We start from the raw sequence: 24,376 nt of genomic DNA, 5'->3' as shown, positions 1-24,376 counted from the left end.
CCAGTGTTTTCACCATATTTCTGTGATTCTGTTACAATTTTTACTAGTTATTTATTATTTGTTCTATCTATTTAACCAAATTTATATCCCACCTTTCTGCCCTCGTAAGGGCTACCAAGGCATACATACTAAAATCACATTATAAAACTCAACTAAAACATTAAAACGGTTAAAAACATAAACATAAAAACAACAATTAAAACATTGGGCATGAAGGAGGGATCACTGAGGGTATGCCAAACAAAACAAAAAAGTCTTCACCTACCGGAGGAAGATGGCAACACGAGGGACAGGTGGAACTGTCTGGGGAGAGATTTCCAGAGTTGGTGCCACAACTGAGAAGGCCCTCTCCCAGGTTGTCACCTGTCTAATCTCAGAAAGCGGGGGCACTCAAAACAGGGCTTCTAAAAGTGACCACAGTGGTTAAGTAGGTTCTCAAGGGAGTAGATGGTAAGTCCAAAAAGTTACTTGCCCATACAAATTTCACCTGTGCTTGTCATTGGTGGCTCAAGACAGACAAAAAGAACCACCTTTTTGTAAAGCTTCCTTGGGGCTAAACACATTCATGGAAGATAGGCTTATCCCTAGTCATTAGCTAAGATGGCTAAATGAAACCTCTGTGTTCAGAGGCAGTGTACCTCTAAACACTAGTTGCTAGGGGCAAAAGCAGGAGCGGGGATGTTGCCATCATGCCGTGCTTGTGAACTTCCCAGCAGCATCCCATTGGTTGCTGTGGGAAACAGGAGGCTGGACAAGATGGATGTTGAACATGTGAGGCTGCCTTATACTAAGTCAGACTGCTGGTCTGTCAAGGTCACTAGTGTCTACTCTGACTGGCAGCAGCTGTTTGGGGTATCATGTACAATATTTTGAATCACTTCCTCCTTACTCCTTTCAACTGGAGATGCTGGGAATTGAACCTGGAACCATCTGCATGCAAAGGAGACACTGTACCATTGAGCCACAACTTCTCCCTTTGGCCCCTCCTAATGGGTCTTTTGTCTGACCTTAGGGCGTTTCTCATGCCTGGTTGTATGAAGATTATTATTACTTGCTACAGGTGACCAAGTGAAAGCGTATTTCACAAGGTCGAATTAGATTTTTTGGTATGAGATCAAGCCTATGAATGGTGAACAGAAATCTGGTATGTGAGCATTTTCATTAAATCTATGGGGTTTTCTTTATGTACTTCGTATGCTGATGGGAGTACACAACAGCAAATAATAATCTCCATTTGTACTTCCTAATACTTAGCCACGCAACTAATGCTGAAAAGAAATATTAATCTAAATGCATGTTGCATCATGTTTTTCTTGGCCCTAAGTCTAGAAGAATCCCAGCAGTAAAGATACCCATCTTCATCATTTGTGACCAGCATAAAAACAATTAATTAGGTTTCTGTATGTGATCCAGCAACCTCAGGGAAGAAAAAAAGTGTGATAAGGAGGCAAAAGAGAAATGCAATTAAGTCAATTACAGTATATTGCTACATATAATATAGATAGTCATATAGTATATCCAACACAAGTCCATATGCAGTCTCTAAAGTCCACTTATATTTCTTTTACAGGTAACCTCACAGTGGACGCCGATGGGATAGCCAAGGCGTCTTCTAAACGGACCCGCTTGTTAGCTCGGTCGTTAGTTCCTTCACTGCGCTTGGCCAAGTCTAATGGAGACACACCCACACCCGACAAATGAATTGCCTATGATGAATTTGGGATAATGGAAGTTTATTGAAGGAAAGAGTAAGTCCGTTGCAAGTTAATTTTTTTGCCAACTTTCTGGAGCCTTGGCCAAGCGCAGCGAAGGAACGAACGACTGAGCTAACAAGAGGGTCCATTTAGAAGATGCCTTGGCTATCCTGCTGGCGTCCACTGAGAGGTTACCTGTAAAAGAAATATAAGTGGACTTTAGATCTAGACTGCATATGGACTTTTGTTGGATATATTGTATGGCTATCTATATTATATGTATCAATATACTGTAATTGACTTAATTGCATTTCTCTTTTGCCTCCTTGAGCTACGCTTTCCTTGTTGCATTGGATGAAAGGAGGTTTTCCCTGCTAGTTAACACGAAGAAAAAAAGTGTTACAGTTTTTTCCTCAAACTCCTACATTTCTCTTCTGTAACTGTGTTAATTTTTGACTCCATTTCTTTGTGTGGCATTTCCTTTACATGCTTATGAGTGACTGAAAAAGCAACAGCGTTTGCAAAAGGACCCTTTGGTTATTTTCCTTGCAGAGGAAAGACAAACTCCGGGAGCACATGCAAAGGATGCACAACCCAGAAAGAGAAGCCAAGAAAGCTGATCGGATTAGCCGCTCCAAAACTTTCAAGCCTCGGATAGCCTCGACCGACTATGAGAGCTTCATGTTCAAGTGCCGCCTGTGCATGATGGGCTTCCGGAGGAGAGGCATGCTGGTTAGTGCGTGCATGCTCCAGCTTTCCTCCAGATATTTGCCAATTAGAAATCGATGTTACTGTGTGAGATGCCTTTTTGTGTTAGCTCCAGTGATTAATTAAGAAATGTGCAAATTTAGGACAAGGACTTAATCAACAAATGCAGGGTGGTTTGTAAAATGGAAACAGGTAGAAGTGATCACACAGCAGTTTCCACACATGTTGAATACCGCAGCAATCTGAACACCAGCTTGGTCTTGTGAGTTGGCCACTAGTTCTAGAATACCCTCTTTAGCACTTCCATAAATCAGATTAACTTGTATTTTCCAGGGCCTGTGCTAGAATAGCAACCACTGAGAAAAAGGTCAATATCTGTTAGTCATGATGGCTGAATGGGACTTCCATGCTGCGAGCAGCGTACATCTGAATACTAGTTGTTGGGGAAGCCATTAGCCTCTGGAGCCTGTGGCTCTTAACTGGTGGGATGCATATCACTGGTGGGATGCAGGTTTTTCATAACACTAAAAATCTGCTCTTCTTCAGTCCCTGTGTCCACCTGCAAGTGTGACATGCTGTGTCCTGCAAACTCTACCTGCCAGAGATTGTCCGCCTGTGACCTTTTGATATGCTAGTACTATTAACAGAATGCCTGTAAGCATAGAAATGTTCCTCTTTAAAAAAAACTAGGGTTTTGTCTCCATCTTGTTGGGACCCTGGTTCTTTGATAGCGTGATTGATGGGACATAAGGTACAAAAGGTTAAGAACCTCTGTTCTAGGGCATCTGCCGTACCTTCCTAAACAGACTTATGACCTGCAAAGTCCACTGACTTCAGTTGTCCTATGGATGGTATTGCTGATCAGTTACAATAGAAAACAGGATGCAGGACTCAGACTCGGCAAGCCATTGGCTCTTCTTATGTTCTTAATAACCCTACTTAGCATTTATGTAATACATTACAGCTGTTTCAAGTTCTTCATGTGCACGACCTCAGTAATCTGTGCAATAACTCTGTTAAGATAGGTTAATATTATAATCCTCACAATGCATTTGCAGGATGAAAACTGAGAAAGGTGTGGCTTGACTGAGGACTCCCTAGCAACTGAAGTGAGATCTGAACCAGGGGCTTCCAACGCAAGAATAAAAATGCACAAAAATGCAAAGTAGAAAATACCTGTCATTAATAGTGCAAACAAGGCTGTTCAGTGGCTTGTAGATAGCTCAGTTTATATGAATCTTAACACTTCTGAATAGGTCTGCAGTGCTGAGCTAAACGGGGGAGCTCCGGTTCTTTACAGCCATAGGTGGCAATTGTTGCATTTTTAACAATGTCGCCTGTTTTCTTCTGCTTTGTAACCATAGGTGAATCATTTATCAAAGAGACATCCAGACATGAAAATAGAAGAGGTGCCAGAGCTAACACTGCCCATCATCAAACCCAACAGAGATTATTTCTGTCAGTACTGTGATAAGGTATGAAATGAGCCTACCAATCCTCGGGGCTTATATGGGACCAAATTGCCTGCATGTGTAAATGTATAACAGATCTTATAATTTTTTCCTCCCAATTTTTAAAAATCATTTTGGAGAGGGCAAAAAAAAATAGATATCTGCCAAGGCAGTAAATTAAATAAAAGGCACCTGGAAGAAGAGAACTCTGGGTCTGAGATGAAAATACATTTTCTTCTAAGAATCCATATAGGTGCAGTATACAAATTGGATGGAATTTTGTATTTCGGTCAGAAGTCTGTAAAAAACCCTGAGAAACAGGTCTTATGGAGAAGGCTGCTACAGGCTCTCAAAGGAGGAACCCTTGACATGGAAGGCACCATAGAGATTGTTCCTGGGACAGTCCCGTATGGGAGCCTAACAGAGGTGACACCTCCTTCCCCACACAGGATGAAGAGCACTGTATAGGAAAGTGCTATGGGAAAGCAGAACTGGACAATGTTTTCCAGTATCCTGCTTGAATTAATGCCCAATACAAGTGCATATCCGTGCACGCGTGGTGTAAAATACAGGACGAAAGACTTAACTTGTAATTCTCCTAGCTGCTTTGCAGATCTTAGCACTTTAAAAAAAACTGAACATGTGTAGATAAGAAAAAGTACGTGCCAATTAAATGCAGAGCAAGCTAAAAATTGTTATTTCAAAGGATTTAGTTACTGTATCGATGCAGATCTGTGGCTTTTTACCTGTCTTCAGAGGGACAGTCAACAATGCTGATTTGTGATCTGCAGGTTTACAAGAGTGCCAGCAAACGCAAAGCACATATTCTGAAAAATCATCCGGGTGCTGAGCTCCCTCCAAGCATCCGGAAGCTCCGTCCAGCAGGCCCAGGAGAACCAGATCCCATGCTGAGTACACACACCCAGCTCACAGGCACAATAGCAACTCCACCAGTTTGCTGTCCTCACTGTTCCAAGCAGTACAGCAGTAAGGTACTGTGAGTGTATCATTTTGTCTTCACATGAACTTCCTTCTTGTGGACATTGTCAGCCCAAAGCCTGGTTTTCTCTTAGCAGTCCAGGGGATTCGTTCTTACATCACAAGTGATGAGACATCAGAATTCCCCAAACCTACATAGAATAGTGATTTGAAAGACAAAACTAGACTAGAGAACTGGTCATGGGTGTCGTGGATTGCTTAAAATGGTGGGACGCCAAAGAGCCTTCTGCAGCATTGTCCCCCTGCTGAAATTGGAGCATGTGTTTCCATAGGAGGAGGTCTTGGTTGTGGGGCTGAGTCTCCACTTCCATTGCCTCCTCCATGAGGCTTCAGGATGAAGAAAGGGGAGGAAGTTGCTGTCACCAAGTTCTTTCTCCTCTTCCCATTTCCCTCCCTCTCTGCCGGAGGAGAAGGACCATTGAACTCTTCCTCAGGCCACTGCCCAGCTCCTTTTGTGGCAGGTGCTGCAAGCTGCACATGCCTGGTCACATTGCCCAGCCTCTTGCAAAGAAAGGAAGCCTCTCAAGAGGTTGGGGATGGTGCTGGCCATGGCCGCAGCCTCCTTGTGGCTCCAGCCACACTCTGGCTATGCCAGGACACTGCTGGCCATTCTCTAAGGTGTCTCCATAGCCATAAATTGTCCCTGCTTCCCTGAAGCTGCCTGCACAGGCAGGGCCTTCTTCCTGGTCATCCTGAGACTGATAAGTGGATCTCCGATCCTGGCCTCCAGTGTCCAAGTGTGGTTGTGTGTCACAATATGGTGAGTTAGGCTGACCTTGGCTGGAGGTGGCAACTGGACCCTACACCCTTGGAGCTGGTAGTCCCAAATAGCAGGGTATGGTCTTTGTTAGCAGGTTCTTTGCTACTGAATTTGATGCTGCAGGATAAGCCACTTTGCTAGTCAGAGCTTTAGACTAGAGGCAGTGTTTGGCTGCAGAAATCTCCCTCAGACTGGCACTTCCAAGGGAAGCCTTCTTTGGCCCATTGTGGGCAAGTCACACACTCAGGTGCCAAGTGACTTCCGAGGTGCAGCGGGGATCACTGACTGCAGCATGTAGCTGGCACCGGTGTGGCTGTAATGAGCAGTCTGAAGTGTACATGCATTGCCCTTTTCAGGGATCAGTGCTGCTGAATTTCTGGCTTATAGAACCAGATCGCTGGTTAGTTCTGTTTGTTTACAAAGCCAACAGCTAAATATTTGCAGTTGCAGGCAGACGTTCAGCTGCTATCTGTCATATTGGAACTTAATTTATATTGTATTTTCGAAGTCAGCCACTGTGCTGCTGGAGACAGAGGCATTTATCGTTCTTGCACATCTGTGACGCAGGCCTCAAACAAAACTGGTCGGAAGGAGTCATGACGCAGGTTTCTGTTTGGCCATTGGAGATTTGATTGTCTGTGCAGATTTTTAAAAACATTGCTTTGGCAGCAGCTGCCACCACAGCACAAGGATCTTCACTGTGTGGCTGAAAGTAAACTGTAGCAGCCATTTTGTGGCTGGCTTTACCTCCTGCAGCAGCCATTTTGTGTTTGGCTTCTCCTCCTACAGCAGCCATTTTGTGGCTGTGTCTACCATCCTGTTTCAGAATTCCAAAGTTACCTGCAGGCTCAAATAGATCGGGGACCCCAGCACTACAGCACTTGGGAACTGGGACCTGAGTGACTAATTATACTGGCCTTCAGTACAGAGAATGCTTCTATTCTGCTTCTAATCCCAGCCAGTCCTGGCAAGGCCCGTAGCTCAGTGGAAGAGCATCTCCTTTATTAGCAGAAGTTCCACATACAACCTCTGGCATTTCCAGCTTCAAGGATGTAGAGCAGTGAAAGTTGAGAAAGAATTCTGTGTGAGACCCTGGAAAGTTGCTGCCTCTAAAAGCACACAGTGCTGGTTAGAAGGACCAACAGTCTGACAATATAAAACAGCATCATATATTCAGGTGTAAAGGGCAGGGTATTCCTAGCTGTGGAACAACCACTGAGAGCATCTGGATATGTGCCTTTGTTATCCAGATTGTGCACGTAGACTTGGGGTTTGGGGCTTGGGGTTGGAAGTTGGTTTTTGAGGCACGTGAAGATTCAGATCTTGCAAGAGAAATCTTCAAAGCACCAACACACAGGTAGGCTGTGGTTTCTTGCTGCAGGCCAGAGCATTTGTATGTGTTGAGTGTTCAGTGCCCAGCAATCAGGCAAAGCAAATTGCTTAGAATGGCCTGATTGCTTAATAGTTCTGTCCCCAGAGCTGGTTTTTGTAGCCTTCCTCTAACCAGCCTCTCTCCACCTCCACAGACCAAGATGGTGCAACATATTCGCAAGAAACATCCAGAATTTGCGCAGATTCCAACAAACACAATCCACGTGCCGTTGACGACAGCGGTCATCAGTGCTGCCCCTGCCGTTTTAACTGCTGACAGCACTGCAGGGGAGACAGTCGTGGTAAGAATATTGGGATGATCATTAAGAAATAGAAGCGTTAGAGAAATGAAGGATGAGGCTGGAAGATTCTATGGAATAATTCTTCTACTGGCTCTACTCTTGTGCCTTTAACAGCGCACACAGGAAATTAATCCACTGAAGCGTTTGCCATCATTATGCTAGGAACAATTTCACTCCCTACATTTCTGCATATCAAGTTGGTTTCCTATGAGGAAGGGCTGAATAGTTTAGGACTTTTTAATTTAGAAAAGAGATAGCTGGGGGGGGCATGATAGAGGTTTATAAAATTATGTACGTAGAGTGAATGGATGGAGATAATTTTTTCTCCTTCTCCCAAAATACTAGAACCTGGAGGCATCCAATGAAGTCAATAGGCAATAGTTACAGGACAGACTAAAGGAAATACTGAGAGCCAGTTCGGTGTAGTGGTTAAGATCGCGGGACTCTAATCTGGAGAGCCGGGTTTGATTCCCCACTCCTCCACTTGAAGCCAGCTGGGTGGCCTTAGGTCAGTCACAGCTCTAACAGAGCTCTCTCAGCCCCACCCACTTCACAGGGTGTTTTGTTGTGGGGATAATAATGACATACTTTGTAAACCGCTCTGAGCGGGCATTAAGTTGTCCTGAAGGGCGGTATATAAATTGAATGTTGTTATTGTTGTTGTTATTATTTACTCATCAAGCAGTTTGGATTTGCTGCTAGTGGACATAGAGATGGCCATGAGCATAGATTGCTTTAAAAAGGGTTTTGATAAATTAATGGAGGATAGGTCCGTAGGTCCATCAATGGCTACTAGGCCTGATGAGTAAAGAAAACCTCCACATTCAGATGCAGTAAACCTGAAACCCAGTGCTAGGCAACATCAGGGGAAAGCCTTGGCCTCTATGCTCTTTTCATTGGACCTCCAGGGCAACTGGTTGGCAACTGTGTGAAACAGGATGCTGGACTAGATGGACCACTGGTCTGATCCAGCAGGGCTCTTCTTGCGTTCTTAAGGCACAGGAACAACAGCAGAAAATGTGGCAACTCTGCCTGGGAATGTTTGGTGGTGGTGACCCTCAGTTCGCATAGGGAAGGAGTCTTAAAAGGCCCCTCTCAGTCCCAGAACCAACTGAAAATCCATCTGATAATTCCCCCTGGTATTTTCTGTAACACCCAGGTGTTTCCCAACAGTAAGAAGTTTTGCAATAGATGGTTGAATGTGAAAATGTGTTCCTTGAAGGTAGAAAACTTGGAAGCCCACAGCCCCATAACGTGTGGCTTGGGTTTTTTTGCAAGAATCACTTGGAGCTATTTGCTTTGCAGGCACACTTCCACTGTACACCTGCTGTACTTTTGGCACATTATGTGAACAGCATGAGATGATCTGTGGAAGGTTGATAGGTAGATGGTGTTCTCCCTCACCCCCTTAGAGTGGAGTGTAGGAGTAAACAAAATTTAATATTTTTATTCTTCAGCTCTAGCTTCCTACGGTTTGTCTCTCTTGATCATTTTTATTTCTTTAGGCTGATACTTCTCTGCTAGTGAAATAACAACATGATTGCCAAGCATTCAGGCAAATTAAGAAACAAACAACAAAAATTATACCTTAATGATACACTGCTTGCCTGCCTTTGTCTTCTCCAGACGACAGATCTGCTGACCCAAGCAATGACAGAGCTGTCGCAGACACTGACAACAGACTACCGAACGCCACAGGGTGATTTTCAGCGAATCCAGTACATCCCTGTATCGCAATCCACAACGGGCTTGCCACAACCTCAGCACATACAGCTGCAGGTTGTGCAAGTGGCCCAAGTAAGTGACGTTTTGCTCGTATGTGTCTTCTACTACCTTAGGAGCCTCAGCTTTGCTCTTCTTTCATAAACCTGTGATAATGAAGAGATCAAATAAAAATGGAATGTCTGTTTACCAGTATAAGTAGCATCCACTTTCGGTTCAGCCATTCAAATTGTCATGTCCATCGCTTGACAGTCCACGTTCTGTTTTTCATCTCTGGGCTTGGGCTCCCGTCATTCACCCAGCATGAGGCTGGAGCCAAGCAGCTTTCCTGCTGGTGAAAAGGAAAGCGGCATTCTCTTTGACCACTCAAAAATGCTGTGCTGAGAATCATAGAACTGGCAAATACAAAAGTCATATGTGGGATGAAGGCTGTAGTAGGGAGGGGAATTGAGTGAAACTGAGCAGAGAAGCTGGCTGGATCCAATCCATTATTAAGAGCCCCATAGTCCTTGGTGGCTGGCACATGATAACTGCTTACAACAGTTTTCATGCATTTCTGTGACTGAATACATGCAGTTATTACGTGGATAATGTAACCTGATGATTACTCGTTAATGATTTATAGCAGGATGACCTATAGGTTGAAAACGCTTTTCAAACTGCTCATCAGGTTAGCAGATAGTGTCTTGAAGCTGGGCTAGAGAGGTTTAGATTTGAATATTTGCTGCAAAACTCACTGAGTGATTTGAGACAATTCACTATCTCCCAGCTTAGCCTAACTCACAGAAGTGCTGTGAAGACTGAAAGAGAAACCACAAGACAAGGAAAAAGTCCTTAGGCTAGCTCTGAGTTCCTTGGATGAAGATCAGGACATAAGCTGGATGAGATGGATATATGCTGGCTGTAGGCATTAGGCCAGATCTACTCACACCATGGCTTGTAGAAAACCACACTTGCAGTTACCATCAACCCTAAAGCCACATGTACTTCCATCTCTAGCATGAGGCCCGCACATCAGAGGGCTTGCAGCTTACCTGTTCCTCTGCTAGAGGTTGTTTCATGGTGGAAACCACACGCCAACTGCACGCCTTGCCCACTTTGCTGAAACATGGGGCAGGTGCTGCATTGGGAGCCAGTGCTCAGAAGAGCCACAATGGCTCCCAAATCTTGAGAGCTCAGTGCTATTGGGAAGCATTTTCTGTCTTCCCCACAGCATCAAGGTGCATTTGTGTACCTCCGAGAGTTTCCACAGCTTTTCACCGATCTTTCTCAAACCTGCTTTGCTGTGAAGTTTTGGGAAGGATCTCAGTAAAGCTTGAACAGCTGCCATGTGAGTGGCAAAGTTTGGATTTTCCTGCCCGTATAGCAGTCATTTCCCCTGGCGGTCCCTGCAGTGGCCGTTTCCCCACCTTGCCACCAGAGGGCTTCTCCTCTTTAAATCTGCAACTGAATATCGTTCTGTCAATAGAATATTATGACAATATGTGTAACAGAGTCTCTGAATTTCCACCTTTCCTATTGAAAAAGAGCAAGCCTCTAGCCCCTTCCATATAAGGGGAAAGGCGTATCTCTGCAGCAAAAGGGGCTAGCGAGACTTACATTTTAAAAAATGAAAGCTGAGAATTGAGAGAACCCGTTACACATACTGTTACAATGTTATATCGACAGAATGATACTTGGTTGCTGATTTTTTTAAAAAAATAGGGAAAGCCCCAGCGGCCTAGGAGAGGGGGAATGGCCACTTCTGCAGTACTGGGGTGGGGAAACTGCAGGGAAACCTACCATGTGGAAGTCCTGTTGCCGCAGCTCTGTATCAGTAGCCACACCAGCAACAGGGAGACCACACAAGCCTGTCCCTGTGCGGAAATCACTAGAGCGACACTGCGTTAGACGTATCGAAGAGGTAAGATCTGAGTTCTGCTTTTGAGAGAGAGAAGTGCTAAATCGCCCACATAAAAGCAAGTTCCTCTGAATGGTTCTCAGGAGATGAGGCAGGAATCGTGTCACAGGACTGATGATAGGGTAATATATGAAATGAGAATATATCACAGCTTGTTGTGATCCTTTTCAGAGAGGCCAGGAAATTCATCTAATTCGATAAGATTAAACAGAAAAACGTGTCAGCCTCTAACACGATCTACAGATTTGAGAGTGCGCAACAGAGAATCTTTGAAAATCTTGTGATTGTAGCTGTCGTTAGCAACTGGCTAAATAGCTGCTTAACCATTCTGAACGCTAGCTGACTCTCACGGCCTTGCTTTTCCTTTGTGATTTTTTTTCCCCCTGATTAAGTTGCTGAAACAAATTAGGCTTTGTTTAGCAAGGAGAATTTTTAGAATGTTTTCCATCCCCCTGGTAGAAGATCCTACACTTAATAATGATGTTGAAACATGAGAAGCTCTGGCATGCATGAATAAATTAAGATAATTATCTTCTGCGGCTGCCGCTAAATGTCTTGTTTGGCTTCAACGGTGGGTTTGTTTATTTCTTAGCGTGTTTACTAATCAGCAACCTTTCTCCATGATAACAGAGATGACTCATGATGACTTCTTGTTCCAGTCTGGTCTGTACCCAGACGCTCTAGGCTTGATGGTTACCTTGGTTGCTTTCCCCCATGGCTCTGCCCTTTACCACCCATAACGTGCAGATGTGCAAAGCATCTGAGAGCACGGTCAGCTTCAGTTAAGCAAATTAGCTTTTCGCGCAGCAGATGTTGGCATGTTATCCAAGGGCAGGGAGTTGTCATTGGCTGAACTTATTATGGGAGTTTTGCTTATGGAGGGGTAACCATTTGGATTTTTTGGGTTTGGGTGTCAAAATATCTTGGGCTGTTTGTGAGCTTCTGAGGGGATATAGGGCTGACCACAGTTGGGAACAGGATGTTAGTCAAGATGAGTCCCAAGCTGGATCCACCACAGCTCTTCTTATGTGAGAGCAAAAAGCTTACGGAGGAAGAATTACACTATTGTCATCCCACTTCCCTCCGATCTAGTTTCCGGTGCTAGCGTGGTCTTTCCTTGCAATTGGAAGGTGTCTGTATTCTTACAGTACCAAAGCACAGGATGAGCCCCTTGGGGAGCTCTGCCCATGCTGCTCCACAACAGCGGACTTGAACCCCGAGTCCAGGTGTTGTGGAACTTGCAGCGATGCTGACCTTGGTCGATGTGCAGCCCCAACAGGGTTACTGGATGAGGTTGTGTTTCTGTTTCTCTCCTAGGCTACCTCACCTCACCAGTCCCAGCATTCCACGGTGGACGTGGGGCAGCTGCATGACCCACAGACATATACCCAGCATGCCATCCAAGTGCAGCACATCCAGGTCACAGAACCAACCCCTGCAGCCTCGTCATCCTCACAGGTACTGCATACCTTTGCTAAAAACAAACGGTCTTGTGAGCCGCCGCCCCACCGGTGCTGCCAGCCCCGCCCTCGGCCGTCTTCCCGGGCGCTGTCGGGAGGGCTTCCCTCCACCTCAGAGCCAGGCAGGGAGGAGGTTAACGTCACCTGCCTCCCTTCTTGCCTGTGGGCTGGGTCCGCTTTCTATCTCTCTCTCTCCTCTCAAGTTACTCCAGCCATCGTCTCCTCCTTGGCATCCCCAGGAGCCCTCGCCTTTATAGCGCCCTCATCCCCCACCCCTTTCCAGGGCAGCCAATCTGCCCTCATCCCGTTACGCTCCCTGTGCCTCTCACCCCCGCCACCTGTGCTCTTCCCCGTGCACTGGCTCTCTGCCTGCCCGTCAAGCCCCTGTCCCACCCTATTTCTTGGCTGCGCCCGGCCGCTCCGGGACTCCACCCCCTGGCTTCGGCTCGGCGACTCCGCTGCTCTTCCAGCCGCCGGGGTGCTCTGCTCCGGTTGCGGCTCCTCCGCTGTTGTGGAGCCTCTCGCCGGCATTCCTGCCTCCTCCGCGCCTCGCCGCCTCCGTGCAGGGCTCATTCGAGCGGTGGGCTCTGCCATCGTCGTCCCCGGCTCCTGCCTTCCCACAGGTAAGGCTCCCGGACCCAGGGGGTCGCTGGCTCCCAGGCGTGTCCCAGTGCGGGGGGGGGGCAGGGTCCCGGGCTGAAGTCCAGAGCGGCAGGGAGCCGTTCCGGACAGGTCTCACCATGCTAAGCTGAGTGCAGGGTCCAAATTGGCAAACAATTATGCTCCTAAATCTTCCCTTGAAATATGCCAGGGTACTGCACACCAAATAATTTCACTTTCAGGACTTTTGAGATGGTACAATATAGTATTTTATTTTTATCCCTGTGGACAGTTTTGAAATGAATTTTCTTGTTGCTGTTGTGCAATGAAGGAAAAAACAGTGGATGTGCTGTAATTGTTCCTGTCTTCTATTATTCTAGGTAGGAAGTCAGCCCTTAAGCCCTTCATCACAACCTTCTCAGCAGGAACTCAGCCCTTCCCAGATGCAGACAACCACCCCCTCCCAAAGCCAAACTCTCCAGCCACAGCAAGGCTCCTCAGTTCAGCAAACATACCTACCTGGCACGTGGAACTCATTCCGCAGCTATCGTACGTATCAAATACGCGAGCAAAGGCCCAGCAAAATACATGCTACTTCTTGCCGTCAAAGGCACTGGGAATGTTCTGTTAGGACATTCAACAACTGAATAAACAGGGGAGGTGCACAAATAGCTTTCTCCACCAGTGGAAAGGAACTCCTGCTCAGATTAAACTTCCCACATGCACCGGAGCCCAGGGCTTTTTTTTCTGGGAAAAGAGGTGGTGGAACTCAGGACCACACCATGAGGTCACTTTGGGTCAGCTGGAACAAGGGGGGAGTTTTTAAAAGTTTAAATCGCCCTCGGTGAAAATGGTCACGTAGCTGGTGTCCCCGCCCCCTGATCTCCAGACAGAGGGGAGTTTAGATTGCCCTCCACACCGTTCAGCAGTGCAGAGAGCAATCTAAACTCCCCTCTGTCTGGCGATCAGGGAGCGGGGCCACCAGCCATGTGACCATTTTCAAGAGGTGCCGGAACTCCGTTCCACTGTGTTTCCACTGAAAAAAAAGCCCTGCCGGAACCCCAGTTACTTTGGTCTTGCTGCTAGACAGTAACACAATCAAACTGATCAACATGCCATTTAGCTAGTTTAGCTTTTCAGTTGTAATTAATCTTAAAGTTTAGCAACCCTGGGATATTCACGGAGCAGGAATTCATAGGGATATTCAGGGGATATTCATAGCAGTCAAGGTTTATGCTTGCACAAAGTATACATGTAGGTTTATTTCCCTTATCTGTATCCAGCCTGAATCTTTGAACAAAAATGCATTCTCCCACACCACAGCAATCCTTCTTCCCCAAATGTCCTTTTTACATGGTTGATGTCTTCTGGCTTCTCTCTGCTGCTGGTTTGTATAAAACAAATGCAGTTAGTTCCCATGGAGGAGGAAAAAATTATCCTTCAATAAATAAAGATAGGCTGTGTTGTTTTTTAAGGAAGTTTCTTTCTTAGTTTTGCAGCCTAACGTGATAGGTGTGAAATAGCACTTTAGAGACAAACAGTAAGAATATGTAAGTATCAAAAGAATGGCGCCACTATAGGTTTAATGAGCTGTAATAAAGGCATAAGGAAGGGAGAAACCACATGCATAAGTGGATGAATAATAGAAGGCCGAGGCTGTATTCAGATGTAATGATAAACCATGAATTTTTTAAACTACACAAACAGGTCATAAAAATCCTCATGCTTGCTCATTCCACCTCCCTCCTTTTCTCATGCAGGCAATTCTTGCCTACAATTCCTGGCTGATGGCCGAGTTGGATAAAACAACAAACTGGGGTTTGTTCTGTTGCCTACAAACCAGAATTAAACTTTAAGAACAAACCACAATTTGTCATTTTGCCTGACTCGTATGTTTGGTACTAACCGCCAGTGTTTCATCTTTGAGATATGAATGTAAGAAGGAATTAGAGTGTGCAAACCAAGGACTTTCAAAGCTCATTCCAGTATGAATGCAAACAACATATTTTTAATTTATTTATTTCGTTTGTACCCCATTTTTCTCCCCACTGGGGACCCAAAGCAGTTTAGATCATCATTTCCCCCTTCTCCATTTTATCTTTATAACAACAACCATGTCAAGCAAGTTAGGCTGAGTGACCGGCCCAAGGTCATCCAGCTTCCATTGTGGACTGGAAATTTTAACCTGGGTCTCCCACCCAGGTAACAATCCAGCACTCTCATCACTCCACGAAAAGCACAATTTCATATATTGGTTATGAAAGCCTTAAAATTTGCTTCAATGAAATTGCTTAGATTTTTTTAAACCTAAAAGCTCCTGAATTTAGTCCTGACTAGTGGTACTCTAGTTGTTTCTCTGAATACTCTCTGAATAACAGGTCCAGTTCCAAGGGTTTTTATGAAGGAACTTGTCAGCTTGATCCAATATTTTAAAACAGAGAATGTTATTAGGCTACATATAGCCTACACAGGCTTTATTTTGGCCTACTGATCATTTTGCACATTGCTGTGAATATCCCGCTGTCTTACTTCCTCTTCTGATTTTGTCCCCTAGCTTCTGAGATTCAGATGATGACCATTCCACAAGGCCAGTATGTGATCGCAGAGACTGCCGTGGGCACTCCTGTCACTACAGTGAACACGGGGCAAGTGAAAGCTGTCGCCCAGGTATGAACAAAGAGGGCGCCTTTAGGTGTGGACTCAGGTTATCATTTTGGAAGTTACAGACATGAAGCGTTTAGCCTTTCAAATGTGCCACATAAATGCTTAGGAATTATTATGATGGGAAGTCAAATCAATGTAATTACTGAGGATACCACCAAATATTTAAATAAGGTTTTGCTAAGTGCCAAAGGGCAGAGCTACAAGTTATTGTGTCAAATGCATATTCCTAAAGGCACACTTGCTGGGAGCACATAATAATGGAGCAAGAGGTTAGAATGGGGCCTGTTTAACCCCTTCCACACCCCTAGATTCTCTGTCTTGCAAATCCCACCCCAGGCCATTTCATTGGAGCTGGGCTTGCTTCTGATAATAAACAGAAGATGATATTAACGGGGGGGAATAAATGGTTAAGGAAGTAAATGGATAATCACTCCTCTCCCAAGCAGTTATTCTGACCAGCAAAAATATTACAAGGAAAACATATAGTGGGAACCCCATATTTCCCTTGGCCCCCCTAAGATGAGTCATTAAGTTGACAGCTGAGGCTACATCGGGTCTTTCCAGCTGATCATGATATGCCTCACAGCAAAGACTGCACAGGGAGGGGTTAATGCTACTAATGAAGTTTGCAGCATTACATCCTTTTGCACTGTTATACTGAAGGGCTGAAACAATACAGCCGTTACTTATGCATATGCAGTATTTAAGAGGTACACTTGGGAACAAACACCCACTCGGTAGGTGTTCCGGGTGTACCCGATGCATTTTGTACTTGCATCTCTGTATTCAGCTACGGAATACATGTGTCCAATGATCCTAACTGATGTGCCAGCCTATAAGATCAAGTCCCAAAGGATTGTTCTTAGATGAAAATTCAGGAGTTGAGCTATACACTGGAATGTGGCTGGTTAAGTATGCACGTAAGTATTCACTGCCACTTTTCTGCTTGACAACAAGCATTTACTCATTCAGGGCATACAATGTCACAAAGTGAAGATTTTCATAGAACTTCTGCTGTAAATACATGTATCCAAGTTCACACATTTTGTATGTGTGTGCGCAAAATAACATACGATGTCCCAAATTTGGACAGAAAAGTGTATATTGCATTTACTTTAAAGAAGCATGACCCTGAATGTAAAGCAACCTTTAAAATGTTATACACAAAACATATATTACTGTACGTAACTGTAATTTGTATATAAATGTAAGACAGCCCCATCTTTTTTTTTTTTGATGGCAGGGTAAAGGTGGAAAAAACAAGCTTGCATTTGAGTAAATAGTGTATTGTTTCTTCCTTCCGCAGACACATTATGTAATATCTGAAGGTCAATCTGAACTAGATGTAAAACCAAACCTTTCGCTTTCCAGTGGCGTAGAAGTGGGCTTGGCCCAGTCATCAACACATTCTGATCCCTTGGAGTCCCCAACAACCAATCAGCAGCAAACAACTCAATACATCATTACAACTACCACCAATGGCAATGGAAACAGTGAAGTGCACATTGAAAAGCCGTGAACTTCCTTTGCAGGGGATAAATGAAGACATCCGGTTGGGCCAGGTCAGCTTTCCAGGACATTATCCTAAAAATATGGAGAATCAAGAACTAACACACACAAAGTGAAGTTCATCATCTCTTGATGACACTTTAAAGAATTCCAGAACTATAAGAAAAGGAAGGAAACATCCACAGTCCTGTTAGGATACTACCACCTTAAGCACTTGAGCAATGAATAGTAATAGAAAATGGAAACCAAGTTTCCTCTGGATTTTTTTTTTTTGGTTGGGATACCCCTGAGGAGCCTTACTTTTCATTTGTAGGTGGACCTTCAGCTTTGACATCACCGATGAAAGAAGAAGTTTCTAGTCATGGAGCTGCTGGCAGAATGTCTTCTTCATTTCTAATACCTACAGTTTTTAAAACTAGCATCCTATGGCTAATTATCTTTCAGGTGGCTTTATTTTTAAATAGCCATGGGCGAAGGGAATCTACCCGCTTGGGAAAAGCATTGCCTGGAAAGAAGGAACAATCGCAAACCATTATTTCCCACTCTATGCGTGGGACAAATGGGACAATGAAACTGTGAAGCTGTGCAGCAGCAGTTAAATTATTATTTTTTTAAAATCCTGTGAACTGTTTACACACCACCTGCACTGCCCCTAAGTACTCGGTTCTGGAGAGTATGAAAGGAGCAGACTCCAAATCTTCAGAAGTCTCAAACACACCTACTCAAATCAGTGCAGCATATAATGGTAATACTGAGCTTAAACTTTCCACTGTTTGACTGTGTTCCCTGTACACAGGGGAGGGGGGTGATTTCTTTTCCTTGAAAAAAACCAATAAAAGGCTCAGAGATGTACGTGTTTAGTGGTTTCAATGTGTTCATTAACAGCAGTCAGATCAAGAGGGGAATACATGGGGGAGGCAAGGCGAAGTGTAATTTATTGGAGGTGAAGTTCAAGGAAGGAGCGGCCTTGAACCCCTTTAACCTCACAGCAGTGAAAGATAACTCTCTGGCCTTCTTCCCTCTGCTTATGCAGTCTGGAGGTGTTATACTGCTGCTGTCTCAAAACTTTCATTCTCTCTCTCCCTTCCTTCACAGAGGCTGCATGGAATACAGCAGCTAATTTCGGTGGGCTTTTTATAAAATGAATGGCCTTGCTCTTTGGGGGGGGGGGGAGACAGTAGATCACTACTGAAGGACTTCAAAAGCCGCCTCAAAGGGCTGTGTGATTGTATAAGGCTGCATACAATCCACTGGGAACTTCTCTTTCATAAACCCTATTTAGATTAATGGTTCTGTGCAAGCCAGTTGTGTTCCTGTAAACCTCCCATTCATTTCACTGAGGTTTGTGCAGGAGACATTCTAAGCCAAGTGTGCATGGCTTGGGGCTGGCTAAAGCTGGTGGTTTTTTAACACACCTTATCCGAATGCTGTTCTTTGTTATTTCAACCAACTGGGACGAATAATTTCAAGTGCAATATTCTGGAGAGCGAGAGCTATAGTTTTCTTTACTGTTATTGGAGAGAGACACTAAAATTCTTTATTATCTCTCCTAAAACGTGTTCCTAGAATGCTGTAGTGTAATACAACACATTTGTTCCAAACACAAAAAGCTCTCCAAAGACAGCCGCTCAGCCATCAAAAAATCAGCTTGGCATCCTACGTCAAGAAACCTATTACTTGGAAGAAATTCCGGTTAATTCCAGTGGAACTGACTTTCACATAACAGGAATACAACCAGGGAGTAAGACAGGAAATGCTCACTAACTAGCAATACTATAAACAGATGCACAAGGAAAAAAATACTCATGGCCTTCCCTTAACATGGCTGCTTTATTAGTTCTGGTTAGCTCGCTCTTCAAAAGCATACGGTTATTGTCTGGCATTGATCAATTAGGTATGCTGCTGTGATAGCAAATTGCAGTGCGTTCAGTTTCCCTCAACCATTTCAGAGTGTCTGCTTGTTCACCTAGATAGCTAATTTTGTAGTAAAAGTAAATTGAAACACAAAAATAAAGAGTAAGGGAAAAATACAAAAGCAGACAACCACAGTCTTCCCTTGATGTTGCCAGAACTGGGGCAATATTATAATAGAAATGGGCAGAAACTTTTTTTGTCTTCCTACCCACACTATACAATATACTCAACCACCACCAAGTAAGCAGAGCGGCAGCTAAGATTTGTAAATGTGGAATGTTTTATGTATATCTATATTCACCAAAGCTGTAAAAGATAAAATGACTGGATAGGGGCTGAGCTGAATATTATAACAGAAGTGGAGTGGAGCTGCAATTCTGAAATCTGTATCAAATTTCAAAATCCCACTGATGCTCCTAAGTTGGTTTGAGTGTCCACCATCTCAAAAATATGGTCTCACTGCACATTTGGGAGAAGATTCTTTTAAGAAGAGCAGGCTCACATCTGCTCTTTGAAGGAAATACCGTCATTTATCTCTGGCCTTTAGGAAAGATTCCTGTTTCAAAGTAGAAATCTGTGCCTCAAGTGTGCCCTCCTGCCTGTCCGGGGAAGCATACTTTTCGTCTTTCCTAAAGCTGCTGGAATGACATTTTTGGACATTTCATAAAACATGAAGTTGATTTACAGATGACATTATTTGATACTGGTCTTATTCAATGATGTGAATTGGACATTTGGTAACTGATATTGTATGTTAATAGTCTTGTGCTAACGGCCAAATGCGAGAACAAAATGAATAAATCTTCTTTTTCTTTTTTTAAAAAAAAGTCAACATACTTGTGGTTTCCTAGTGACTCCAGAGGAGAAGGCCAACCAAATATAGCCCAGTTTCGTCTCAGACGGTCTTTCAGGGGCAGGGCCCCTTTCAGTATGCACAACACTCACAAGGACTTCTGACCTCCGCCCCCCAGCAGTTCTTGTGTTGCCTCGGAAACAGCATATATTTCAGAATTCTGAAACTCCCCCAAGCTCAACCTTTCTGCAAGGTTGCTGTTAAGGGCCAGGTGACTAAGAGAAGTTATATTCCATCCATTCTCAAGTGCAACAGAGAGAGCATTTACAAGATGTAAAATTCTCTTCACATCATCTCTTCCTTGAAAAAAAAATCTCAGCCTAACCTACCTCATTTGGATGTTTCAAATATAATTAAGACTAGGGCTAGCATGTTAACAATTTATATAGCGGGCAGAAATTCAGCAACACATGCAGCTCTCTCTTCATTGGAGTTAGATGAATATCTGCATCTGCTTCAGCTGTCCTATTTTACCAGGCACACTTCTTATTTATTGGTAGGTGTCTCTGCTAGATGACCACCCTTCTTTTCACCTTTTGGTAAAATGTTCTCAGAGCGAGTTAAAATTTTGCCAGAGTGAGTTGCTAGCATCGCCATTTCACCTGTCGAATGCTGAAGAGCATCTTCCACTGAAGAGTACTTCTTTCACTGCCAGTCTCCAGTCCTGTTCACGTTATAGTGAATGCACATACATCCTGCCTGTACATGCATTCACTTTACGAATGAAACCGGGAACCAGTACCTGGATAAACATATGTTCAGCCATACATGTTGACGATAACATGAGAATTAATATGCATGCAAAGAACAATCAAGAGTACGCTGTTATAGAGGTAAGTTTTAGGTGGGTAGCCCTGTTGGTCTGCAGTAGAACAGCAGGATTTGAGTCCAGCGGCACCTTAGAGACCAACAACATTTTCAAGGTGTAAACTTTGGAGAGTCACAGCTGAAGAATCCAAAGAAGGGAGCTCTAACTCTCCAAAGCTTACGCCCTGAAAATTTTGTTGATCTCTAAGGTGTCACTGGTCTCACATTCTGCTGTACAGAGATTGTATGTATGTTCATTGTAACTTACAAACTGGGCTTAGATGAATATCTGCATCTGCTTCAGCTGTCCTATTTTCCCAGCACAGAAAGTCTACAACTTTCTCTGTTTCTGTGGAAACCAGAAAATTGGATCTTGACAAAGGGAACATATGCAGCCCAAACCTATTAGACATGTTTCCTTGGAAGTTAATCCTGAGTATATTCAAAACAAATATACACAACTGCAAGCTATGCATGCTAAGACTGGGTTCTCACATGCTGAAGAATTGAGGTGGCACAGTCCAGTCACTGACAGCATCACTCCCGCCTGCAACTGGCGCCATGAACAAGCCTCAATCAGTTGAAAGAACAAACCGAGGAAGATTCGGGTTAGGTAGCCAAAGTCCAGCTGGGCACAGCTTCAAGCTAAAAGCTTATTCTAGAATAACTGTTGTTTTTAATGAGCCAGAAATTCCTGAATATTTGGAGGATGGAGCCTGGGGAAGGCAGGGTTTGAAGAGGGGCCTCAGTGGGGCACCATACCATAGAGTCCCCCTTCCAAAGCAGCTGTTTTTTCCCAGGGGAGCTGAGCTCTGTAGCCTGGAGATAAATTGTAATTGTAGAAGACCTCCAGCCATCACCTGGAGGTTACTAATAGCAAAAAATGCCACCGTGAAAATTTACTAAATGAACATTAATATACTCACAAACGATGCAAAAATGTTTTAGGTGTGCTAAGTGCAAATAAAAAGTGTTTAGGAAATATATATTGTCTTTTAATAGTATCTTTGTCTTCATTTGCACTTAGCGCACCTAAAACATTTTTGCATCGTTTGAGAGTATATTAATGTTCATTTAGTAAGTTTTCACGGTGGCATTTTTTGTAGTCAATAGCGTTCATTCCGTGATTCTCTCATTTGACATTGACTCCCTGGAGGTTGGCAACTTTTGCCTCCTGGTTTTTCCTGCACCTTTGCTCTTCCTAAGAATTGGTTGTGCAAGCTACCTTCTTGAGCACTCTCCCCTAGAAGAAAGAAAGAGGAAAAAAACCGACTACAGTAACCCAAGAGCGCCGCATTTGCGAGACCAGCAACAACCACCCAGAAAAGCCCACCGACCTAGGAGGAAAAGAGAAGGAGCAGAGAGGCAGAAAAGCGGACAGCATTGCGCACGCGCCGACTAGCGTTGGCGGCGCATGCGTGGGGGCTTCATTCCTTCCTCCGCGGAGGACGGCGCCCGGTGCCCGCTCCCTGCAGACTTGAAAGTTGGGGTAAAGAGAGGAAGAGGCCTACTTGTGCGCATGCGCTCTTCGTCTCCTTCGGGTTCTCTCGCTCTCGACCTGGAAGTGGAATGATTGACTCGCGTGAAGGTGAGGGTGGGGGGAGGGGCGGCCGTTAAAGGGAGCGGGCCGGTCACCTGTTTGTTTGCCCCTGAGGTAATGGGGGAGGGGCGGCTGAGGCTATGGCGGGGGTCGTGGAGGGGGGAGCTATGCCAATAGGGGGTCTGTGAGAGGAAAACGAATCTGGAGGAAGGGGGAGGGTAGCCGAGGAGAGGGTTGTGAGGGATTGCGCCAGTGTGGAGTCCTGGGTTCAAATCCCACCCACCCCCGTGAGCCACGAAGCTCCTTGTGTTTCATGGGGATGGTTGCCCAGCGCCTCAACTACCTCGCAGGGTTGTTGTGAGGCGAGTGGAAGAGGAGAGGGCTAGGAACGCAATGCCTGAGCTCCTTGGAAGAAAGGTGAAGTTTGGGAACGAAGTGATAGCTGGAAGAGGAGAGAACACCTTAATACATTTAAAACCTCTCTCTTCCTCTTCCTTTTTTTTAAGGCAAAAGGTATCTTTGTATGAAGTTTTTCTCTCTTATTTTGCCACATTTCCACATATTTGAAGAAGGGAGCTTTGATTCTGGAAAGAATCAAATAATTTTGATTTTGTGGGTCTCTCAGGTTCCACTGGGCTCGAATCCTTCTGTTCTACTGTAGACGGACAGGGCTACCCACCTAAAACTACTTCGGGGCGTAGACAGAGTGTTTTTCAGGAGCTCTGACTCTCCAAAGCTCATACCCTGAAAATCTTGTGGGTCTCTAAGGTGCCACTGGGCTCGAATCCTGCTCTTCTGCTGCAGACCAACCCAGCTATCTACCTGAAACCAGGGCTTTTTTTCAGGGGGAACGCGGGGGAACGGAGTTCCGGCAACTCTTGAAAATACTCGTCAATAGTGCTTGAAAATAATATGATTTCAAAGAATCCCGTGTGTTTCTTCCTCATTTCCTTCGAGAGTTTCACCACCTCTTTTCCCAGAAAAAAAACCCTGCCTGAAACTATTTACACACTCTCTCACACACACCCAAACACAAATGATGCAGCCTGGTGCAGGGGTGCTCCATTCCGAATCTGGATTTCAGCGGGTTTAAACTGATGGACCTCTACATAGAGTTGTGGTGTTAAATTTGCCAAATGTCTGCAGAAGCAGAACAAGAGCCCTGTGGCACATTAATGATTATGGCATAATTTGTTAAGTCTTTACTGGTGTTGTTTTGGCTGCAGCAGATGAACTGGGATTATCACACAACAATCCTGCACGGCTGACAGTGACTGACCCAGCGTTGCTGATTGAGACTAGTGGATTTGAGCCTAGCGCTCCCTAGCCTTAATTTGCTCCACTGTGTGCACTATGTTGGTGCTTCATTTGCCTGGACCTCATGATGCAACATGTAGGTTCTGATTAGTCTTTGTGAGGATGGTTTGGTTTATTTAATGGTATGTACCAGATTGTACCAGAGTGAGCTTCTGAAAGTGAAAAGTAATGTGGGTGAATACTCCCATAGATTCTTGTAAACTTGTAACAAAGTAGAGCATATGCCCAACTGCTGTTAATCTGGCTATTTTCTTTACAGTAGGAAATCTAATAAATATCCATTTCCCCCTAAGCTAAGAGTTTGAGTGGGGCAGTAATTTAATATTGAGGATATCATTTAAGCATTCACCTTTTTACATGTTTTTTATATCTTTGTTTATAGGTTGATTAACGTTGCTCTTGAAATGACTGTATGTGGTTCACAGATTTTTTTTTAATTTAAGTTTTGAAGGTGTTATCTACGTTAGATGTGATAATGAATGGATTCCTTCATTGTGGCATGCTGTAGCGGAACACTTCATGTAGATCAATTACCCTTTAATCCGTTACTCGCTTTACTGTCAGAGTGATGAAAAATTGGTGTTCTTCCATACTTTCTTAATTTGTGTGGAGGTGGTGAGACTCAGTCAAAATATAAATAACTGCGATGGATGTAACACTCCATACATTTCACAAAGTAAGCCCTAACTCATAAAGCTTGTGCTGGAATAAATTTTGTTAGTCTCTAAAGTGCCATTGGACAACCTTTTTTTTTTTTTTTGCTGCAACACAGCTTGCCTTCTGGAATTCTCAGTCTAAACAGTAC

At 44.4% G+C, this 24,376-nt stretch overlaps 2 protein-coding genes across 7 annotated transcripts in view; both read left to right on the top strand.

The window, feature by feature from the left end:
- Positions 1-17,988, top strand: part of PRDM10 (PR/SET domain 10) — a 93,189-nt gene extending 75,201 nt beyond the window's left edge. For all 4 annotated transcript variants that reach the window (XM_054998372.1, XM_054998370.1, XM_054998373.1 and 1 more), the window contains 9 exons: positions 2,247-2,426; positions 3,767-3,877; positions 4,645-4,845; positions 7,139-7,285; positions 8,912-9,082; positions 12,225-12,365; positions 13,348-13,516; positions 15,522-15,634; positions 16,938-17,988. In XM_054998372.1, coding sequence (XP_054854347.1) covers positions 2,247-2,426; positions 3,767-3,877; positions 4,645-4,845; positions 7,139-7,285; positions 8,912-9,082; positions 12,225-12,365; positions 13,348-13,516; positions 15,522-15,634; positions 16,938-17,150 — 1,446 coding nt within the window. In that variant the 3' untranslated portion in view covers positions 17,151-17,988. The remainder of the gene's footprint in view (positions 1-2,246; positions 2,427-3,766; positions 3,878-4,644; positions 4,846-7,138; positions 7,286-8,911; positions 9,083-12,224; positions 12,366-13,347; positions 13,517-15,521; positions 15,635-16,937) is intronic.
- A 4,242-nt stretch (positions 17,989-22,230) lies between these two features.
- NFRKB (nuclear factor related to kappaB binding protein) overlaps positions 22,231-24,376 on the top strand; it is a 33,819-nt gene continuing 31,673 nt past the window's right edge. For 2 of the 3 annotated variants that reach the window (XM_054998100.1, XM_054998097.1), the window contains exon 1: positions 22,315-22,368. The gene's annotated coding sequence lies outside the window, so the exon portion shown is untranslated. The other variant, XM_054998098.1, reaches the window with a different exon arrangement.

Source organism: Eublepharis macularius, chromosome 14 (assembly GCF_028583425.1).
Source record: "Eublepharis macularius isolate TG4126 chromosome 14, MPM_Emac_v1.0, whole genome shotgun sequence".
Classification (NCBI taxonomy): Eukaryota; Metazoa; Chordata; class Lepidosauria; order Squamata; family Eublepharidae; genus Eublepharis; species Eublepharis macularius.
The sequence above is the reverse complement of the archived record's forward strand: the minus strand, read 5'-3'. Positions and strand labels throughout refer to the sequence as shown.